This window comes from Argopecten irradians, chromosome 16, assembly GCF_041381155.1.
Source record: "Argopecten irradians isolate NY chromosome 16, Ai_NY, whole genome shotgun sequence".
Lineage (NCBI taxonomy): Eukaryota > Metazoa > Mollusca > Bivalvia > Pectinida > Pectinidae > Argopecten > Argopecten irradians.
Genome location: NC_091149.1, coordinates 4,293,496 through 4,302,635, shown reverse-complemented (window position 1 = coordinate 4,302,635; position 9,140 = coordinate 4,293,496). Strand labels below are relative to the sequence as shown.

Sequence of the window (9,140 nt, the reverse complement as noted above, 5' to 3'; positions counted from 1 at the left end):
AAAAAAAAAATATTTTCGTTATCTTATTTCAATAGCCTTTTCTTGTAAAGATAATAGCGATTTTGCATAAGTTTTAAAACATTTCATACTTTCTAAAACCCAATCTTGTGCAAATTGAGTGAACTGTTTAGTATCACTTGAACAAAGAGTGATGCATCTGGACTAGGGATACTTCTAGTCATTGTTGAGAGATACATCGGATACTAGTACATCAGGTACATTTCAAATCTAAGATCTAAATTTGATTTCGAGGAGTTGAACAGATGGGATTTCTTAACTCATTTACGGAAAGCCCATAAAAAGTCATTCTGACAAAGATGTAACTCGCACAAAGTCAAGACGACAGTGTCCCATGTACTGAGAGATTACGTAATCACTTTGTGTGTATCAGCGCCACCTACAGTAGTGTTTGCGTACCTTGGTCACGACCATCAGTGTCAGCGATAATTGGCGGGTGACAAAGACATGGACACTGGCGCTTGATTTAAGGGGCTACCCCATGAGGGGTTACACCTTAGGTCCAGCCAACCGGAAGTCATAGAGCTCATGAGAGAGAAACTTATCCTGTAATCACGATCATTGACAACTGAAGGTCAAGGTCATTCATCACACCTGCTCGGGACACAGTTCCAAGGCTACAGACACGTCACGTGACACACCGTGAATTGTAATTAAATTTCTTTCAGTGTGTTTGTGCAACCATGCAATCCGTCTCAGACTTTTTCATATCCTAAAATCTCGAAAAAAAGGAAGTACTAAATAAAAAGTTATTCATGAATCGTATAATGTCCTTTGAACATTTTAATGTAATAAGATGGAATCGAAATTGAAACGTTAAAAGTTTTACCTAAACAAAAAGTATATCTTGTAATATAAAATATGAAGATACTGAACTTGCCCAAGTTAAAAGTTTCAGATACGAGACATTTATACATTTATTGTTTATATCGTATTTCATCAAAGTTTATTTTTTAACCTGCCAAATTATTACCAAACTGAAGTTTTTATAGATTATTTCACATAATCTTTAAGCAACAGTCCATATTTATTATATTATATAAAGAGTAAGGGAATAATAAACCCATAATAGAAAGAAATGTAAATATAAACAATGTCGTTTAAACAAAAACATAGATATTTACAGTCAAAACCCAAACACAATCCAAACTAAGTACAGATATTTTTTTTCTCAGAAACTTGGAACCTTTACTTCCGAAAATATCTTTGTTTGATTGAACCAGCTTGAAGTTTCTGTTCAGATTGTCTTTATCTGAAAAAAATATTGTTGTGGTAAAAGCCAATACACCTATATTCTAATAGATCTTTTTCGTGTAAGTTGGAGTAAGTCACTCAACACTACCGAAGCTTTATAAAAGTGTATGATTTATAATCTAATAGATCTTTTTCGTGTAAGTTGGAGTAAGTCACTCAACACTACCGAGGCTTTACAAAACTGTATGATTTATAATGTGGTCAAGATTTAATGTATCATAATGGATACGTTTCTATTCGACGTAAATATATATTCTTAAGTATATGTGATAATGCTACGGACGTGATCCGAATCTCTACGCCCTGCCATTTCAGGGACATCTGATGATAGAGCGATATTAAGCGCTCAGGACAAGTGGCCGTACCCTATCAGGGCCAGGATCAGATCCGCTTCAATGAAACTTGATTAAAATGGCCATTTCTTGGGCGAAAATTACATTCGTTTGAGATAAGTTGTTCCGACCAAGCTATTAAAATCCCGCCTCAATCTGCCGACCTCCTCGAATCAGCGACTCCCTCTCAGATCTGGCAATAAAAGTATAATGTATGATCATTAAATGACATTTATGTGTTATTTTAAATGGAAAGGTCACTCTGGCACAACACGTGTAAACACTTTCCACATTTTTGGCTGCGTAATACACACTGTTTGATGACGTAATTAATCTAGGTCATGTAAACGCTTCTGATTCGGTTATGCCACTCACGGGTATCTGATTTTCACACCGAATCATTGTGAAATTAATTCGCTTGTCTAATGTGTCCCTCGAGAAATCTGCAGTATACATTACAACAGATTAATTACGTAGCTGTTATGTACAAATTGAATGCATTTTTCTGAAAATTAATTATTACGAATTTAATCTTACATTCATATATAACTTCTCTGTGTTTACATTTAATTAAATTTGACATGGAAATAGTTTTATACTGATGTAGATAAACAAAACACAGAAACAAAATATATCATCTATAAATAGCTTAATAATGTGCATGACGTCATCTTACGTGATTAACAAATAGATGACGAATAAAAAAATAAAGCGCAATTTGTGTGCGTTGTAGTAGCATCAAAGTGGATTCATATTCGATAACTACTCTCATCGTTTCGGGATCATTCGGTACCTATTCCCACCGTTTTGGATCATTCGATAACAATTCTTACCGTTTTGGGACCATTCGATACCTACATTATTTACAAGGACATGCATATTTTACACCCAAGGTCAAGTCAAATAAGTACTTCATTAAAATAAGTCCAGCAGATTTAATGTACTCTGTTTAGTGTAGAATGTACAAATATTTGGCATTTTGCATTTTTCATTGATAACACATGTTGTGATCTGGACGTGTGTGCTATTTCAAAGTGGTGATCTGGCCTAATCACTCGTACGTTTCGCAAGTAAATTGGTTTGCTACATTCCGTAAAATTCCTCAACCCTAATTACGGGTAATAATCTTTCAAGAGTCTATGAGTTTGGGTCAATGATATGAGGTCAAGGTCGTCTGGAATGGCATGTACGGATTGATGAGTTACTGAATGATTTGCCGGGTCCAAGATCACACACAGCACGTGCGCTGCGCGTTCAGCGTGCACTTATCTGGAACTTGTAACAAGCGTATGCACATGCTAAGAAACTCAAATTAAACACCGTCTACAAAGGACGCACGCGCACTGGTGTCATCTCCAATTCTAACAAATGAGTTATGGCGACTGTTGATGTTGTGTATGCAAACTGTTCAAGAATCAAGACAAATTTTGCTTACCATACAAGTAAAGATTTTGTTGATTTCTTTGTTTGCTTAGTGGATATAAAATTAGAGAATTATGATTTTAACGCAAATGCTGGATACAAAATACAATACTTCATATATGGAACCAAGCGTCATACTTACGTTGAAACATAACATTTTTATATAAAGTAGCTCTAGGAAAAACCGCTTGCACAAGCAAATTAAGTTTAGTTGTTACAGAGAATCTTCAACGAGTAACTGTGTAATATGAAAACTAAACGAGTTCAGTGATTTGATATTCCACGAGCCTTTAGGCGAGTGACATATCGAATTATTTAACGCGTTTTAATTAAATTTCAAATAATGTAATCACAAATGTGAGATTCTATTTATCCCATACAAAGTCACTAGTATTTATGGTGTATATTATTGTATTTTAGCTGATCAATAAGATAATATCCTTAAGCTTTACCTTCGTAACTTTAAAGAGGTTTTATTCTATCACTAAATTGTATCCATATTTTATCTTTTCAGTTAAAACTGTGATTACAATTTACAATGCAATTTCGACAGATACACATTGCACCCAAAAGTAGTCATTGGATTAAGTTTATCAGTAATTAAGATTTATACATGTTCATGTGTAGGCATTCATAAAATCAAGAATAAAGGGAACGAGACATTGTATCTCACAAACAAACCTTATTCCATACGGGAGTAGATCGCCAAGAAATTCCTTCGGGCTTCGGGATTCAATTGAATATTTCAGATTATTTTGAAGATAAACCAAAAATGCAAACCTTCAATACATGGTAGTAGTAGTAAGTGTGAAAAATATAACATATAACCTTGACATTGAAAAAAAATGTGTATTTAATAAACAAAAAACACTTTTTGTCGATGTTCTAGCACTTTTAATTAACATAACAAAGACTAATGCCCATATGTATTCTGTCAATAAATGTCATTGACGTTGCAATGGAATGTCGCTTTCTGTTCAATCTCATTGGAGATTTTGACCTGACACCGATGTCGCCTTCTGTCAAAGTCTGAAATAGTTACGTGTGGACATAAACGATCTTGTTATCCAACAGACAAGGGAGCCATTTTGAATCAAGTTTCACTTCCTTTCCCATGTCGCGTCAACGCTTGAATCCTACGTGAATCACAGTCATGTGGGAATAAAAGAACTAAGGATTAGCGCTGTCCAGTTCAGCCTTAGAAAATTTGACCTTCGTTGTTGGAAATGTTTTCGATAAATTGTCGTCCGTAGCGTCCAGTCAGTTGTGACTGACAGAACAATTGACCCTTGCTTTTGAAATGTTGTTGATTTCAGGTCAAGTTTCATTTATCATTCAAGACGTGGGCTTGTTATTCAGTTACAAGATAAATAGGTCGGGTTGTAAAATGCCATAAATAACAAAAATACGATATGGAAATTGCATATCAAAAAATTACTTTAGAATTTCATTCCTTCGGTTGAAAATAGTTTGAGTCCGGAATTAACTTATTGTAAAATACATACATTCTATCCTGAGTAAATTAAAATAATGTTTGTATAAATATTGCATTCAGGTTAAACGAAATTTCTTAATTTTCCATAGAAATAATGTTAAAATTACTCAAATTTCATAAATTTACCCTAAGCACTTCTAATTACATCTTCGCTATCCAAGGACCACAATCCATCTACTCCTCTTGTCTAGCGAAGAAAGTTGTACTCATCACTGCAAAAATCCGCGGGAGTCGATAATACGTATATAAGTAATTATGCCACACCCTTTCCATTTCGTAAAATTCATGGTTTTTCAAGTTACGAAGCTAATTCGCGAAATTCATCCAACACAAATAAGTTACCATTAGTAAATCGCGAAACTGCACACCCGCGAAATTTAACAATTATATACTAATATGTTAATATCTTCAACAATTTGTCTATGTCAAAACAAATAAATGGGCTTTTAAGGAAGATTACATGACTTTGTATAAAGCTTCTACAGCCGCTGATATCAGCGGTAGTAGCAACTGAGACAGAGGAGGGTCTCCTTTTCTGCTATTCTATGACATCCAAGATTCTTACTGAATATAGGTTGAAGCTTTTGCCCGTTGGCTTGAAGGAAAGACCGAGTCAGCTGTTCACTTCCACCTTTGCCTTCGGTCGACAAGTCCCAATGGCGTCGGTCAACAGATCCCAATTGCATCGGTCAACAATTCTCGGTCAACAGTTCCCAATGACTTCGGTCAACAGTTCCCAATTGCTTCGGTCAACAGTTCCAAAAGGTTTTGGTCAACAGTTCCCTATGACTTCGGTCAACAGTTCCCAATGGCTTACCTACTACTGATGATCAACGAGAAACAGTGTCTTCGTAACCATGGAAACAATTGTATATTTTTATATCAACTGAAAACAATCAAGTAAACGACAACGTCAACATGACAACAACAGCGACATGTTACTAGTAGAATGAACGACAACAGACAACAACAGCGACATGTTACTAGTAGAATGAACGACAACAGACAACAACAGCGACATGTTACTAGTAGAATGAACGACAACAGACAGCAACAGCGACATTTTACTAGTAGAATGAACGACAACAGACAACAACAGCGACATGTTACTAGTAGAATGAACGACAACAAACAACAACAGCGACATGTTACTAGTAGAATGAACGACAACAGACCAACAACAACGACATGTTACTAGTAGAATGAACGACAACATACAACAACAGCGACATGTTCCCAATTGCTTCGGTCAACAGTTCAAAAAGGTTTCGGTCAACAGTTCCCTATGACTTCGGTCAACAGTTCCCAATGGCTTACCTACTACTGATGATCAACGAGAAACAGTGTCTTCGTAACCATGGAAACAATTGTATATTTTTATATCAACTGAAAAAAATCAAGCAAACGACAACGTCAACATGACAAAAACAGCGACATGTTATTAGTAGAATGAACGACAACAGACAACAACAGCGACATGTTACTAGTAGAATGAACGACAACAGACAGCAACAGCGACATGTTACTAGTAGAATGAACGACAACAGACAACAACAGCGACATGTTACTAGTAGAATGAACGACAACAGACAACAACAGCGACATGTTACTAGTAGAATGAACGACAACAGACAACAACAGCGACATGTTACTAGTAGAATGAACGACAACAGACAACAACAGCGACATGTTACTAGTAGAATGAACGACAACAGACAACAACAGCGACATGTTACTAGTAGAATGAACGAAATTAGACAACAACAGCGACATGTTACTAGTAGAATGAACGACAACAGACAGCAACAGCGACATGTTACTAGTAGAATGAACGACAACAGACAACAACAGCGACATGTTACTAGTAGAATGAACGACAACAGACAACAACAGCGACATGTTACTAGTAGAATGAACGACAACAGACAACAACAACGACATGTTACTAGTAGAATGAACGACAACAGACAACAACAGCGACATGTTACTAGTAGAATGAACGAAATTAGACAACAACAGCGACATGTTACTAGTAGAATGAACGACAACAGACAACAACAGCGACATGTTACTACTAGTAGAATGAATGACACAGACAACAAACAGCGACATGTTACTAGTAGAATGAACGAAAACAGACAACAGCGACATGTTACTAGTAGAATGAACGACAACAGACAACAACAACGACATGTTACTAGTAGAATGAACGACAACAGACAACAACAGCGACATGTTACTAGTAGAATGAACGACAACAACAGCGACATGTTACTAGCAGAATGAACGACAACAGACAACAACAGCGACATGTTACTAGTAGAATGAACGACAACAACAGCGACATGTTACTAGTAGAATGACGACAAACACGACAACAGACAACGACAACAGCGCGACATGTTACTAGTAGAATGAACGACAACAGACAACAACAGCGACATGTTACTAGTAGAATGAACGAAAACAGACAACAACAGAGACAGGTTACTAGTAGAATGAACGACAACAGACAACAACAGCGACATGTTACTAGTAGAATGAACGAAAACAGACAACAATAGAGACATGTTACTAGTAGAATGAACGACAACAGACAACAACAGCGACATGTTACTAGTAGAATGAACGACAACAGACAACAACAGCGACATGTTACTAGTAGAATGAACGACAACAGACAACAACAGGGACATGTTACTAGTAGAATGAACGACAACAGACAACAACAGCGACATGTTTCTAGTCGAATGAACGACAACAGACAACAACAGCGACATGTTACTAGTAGAATGAACGACAACAGACAACAGCGACATGTTACTAGTAGAATGAACGAAAACAGACAACAACAGAGACAGGTTACTAGTAGAATGAACGACAACAGACAACAACAGCGACATGTTACTAGTAGAATGAACGAAAACAGACAACAACAGCGACATGTTACTAGTAGAATGAACGACAACAGACAACAACAGCGACATGTTACTAGTAGAATGAACGACAACAGACAACAACAGCGACATGTTACTAGTAGAATGAACGACAACAGAACAACAACAGCGACATGTTACTAGTAGAATGAACGACAACAGACAACAACAGCGACATGTTACTAGTAGAATGAACGACAACAGACAACAACAGCGACATGTTACTAGTAGAATGAACGACAACAGACAACAACAGAGACATGTTACTAGCAGAATGAACGACAACAGACAACAGCGACATGTTACTAGTAGAATGAACGACAACAGACAACAACAAGCGACATGTTACTAGTAGAATGAACGGCAACAGACAACAACAGCGGAATGTTACTAGTAGAATGAACGACAACAGACAACAACAGCGACATGTTACTAGTAGAATGAACGACAACAGACAACAACAGCGACATTTTACTAGTAGAATGAACGACAACAGACAACAACAGCGACATGTTACTAGTAGAATGAACGACAACAGACAAAAACAGCGACATGTTACTAGTAGAATAAACGACAACAGACAGCAACAGCGACATTTTACTAGTAGAATGAACGACAACAGACAACAACAGCGACATGTTACTAGTAGAATGAACGACAACAGACAACAGCGACATGTTACTGGTAAAATGAACGACAACAGACAACAACAGCGACATGTTACTAGTAGAATGAACGACAACAGACAACAACAGCGACATGTTACTAGTAGAATGAACGACAACAGACAACAACAGCGACATGTTACTAGTAGAATGAACGACAACAGACAACAACAGCGACATGTTACTAGTAGAATGAACGGCAACAGACAACAACAGCGACATGTTACTAGTAGAATGAACGACAACAGACAACAACAGCGACATGTTACTAGTAGAATGAACGACAACAGACAACAGCGCGACATGTTACTAGTAGTAGAATGAACGACAACAGACAACAACAGCGACATGTTACTAGTAGAATGAACGACAACAGACAACAACAGCGACATGTTACTAGTAGAATGAACGACAACAGACAACAACAGCGACATGTTACTAGTAGAATGAACGACAACAGACAACAACAGCGACATGTTACTAGTAGAATGAACGACAACAGACAACAACAGCGACATGTTACTAGTAGAATGAACGACAACAACAGCGACATGTTACTAGTAGAATGAAACGACAACAGACAGCAACAGCGACATTTTACTAGTAGAATGAACGACAACAGACAACAACAGCGACATGTTACTAGTAGAATGAACGACAACAGACAACAACAGCGACATGTTACTAGTAGAATGAACGACAACAGACAACAACAGCGACATGTTACTAGTAGAATGAACGACAACAGACAACAACAGCGACATGTTACTAGTAGAATGAACGACAACCGACAACAACAGGGACATGTTACTAGTAGAATGAACGACAACGGACAACAACAGCGACATTTTACTAGTAGAATGAACGACAACAGACAAAACTCACGTTGATAGTAGAATATGTCATTGTCAATTACTGCTAGTATTAATAATAATAAAAGCAACGATATGATTTTTATTTTACTACTATAACAAACGACTACTACCATACGGACATTTCTAAGTCTATAACCCATATA

The 9,140-nt window shown here is 36.9% G+C and overlaps 2 protein-coding genes across 2 annotated transcripts; both read left to right on the top strand.

Moving 5' to 3' along the window:
• The first annotated feature begins 5,970 nt into the window (after positions 1-5,970).
• Positions 5,971-6,807, top strand: LOC138310853 (putative uncharacterized protein DDB_G0271606). Its single transcript, XM_069252182.1, has one exon. It carries the CDS (start codon positions 5,971-5,973, stop codon positions 6,805-6,807), a length of 837 nt encoding a protein of 278 aa, XP_069108283.1.
• Positions 6,808-7,813: 1,006 nt separating this feature from the next.
• LOC138310852 (putative uncharacterized protein DDB_G0271606) lies at positions 7,814-8,446 on the top strand. Its single transcript, XM_069252181.1, has one exon. The coding sequence runs from the start codon at positions 7,814-7,816 to the stop codon at positions 8,444-8,446; it is 633 nt and encodes a 210-aa protein (XP_069108282.1).
• Positions 8,447-9,140: the final 694 nt, after the last annotated feature.

Excerpts from the sequence above, each read along its gene's own strand:
- LOC138310853 (XM_069252182.1), top strand. The coding sequence starts at position 5,971 with ATGAACGACAACAGACAACAACAGCGACATGTTACTAGTAGAATGAAC.
- LOC138310852 (XM_069252181.1), top strand. The coding sequence starts at position 7,814 with ATGAACGGCAACAGACAACAACAGCGGAATGTTACTAGTAGAATGAAC.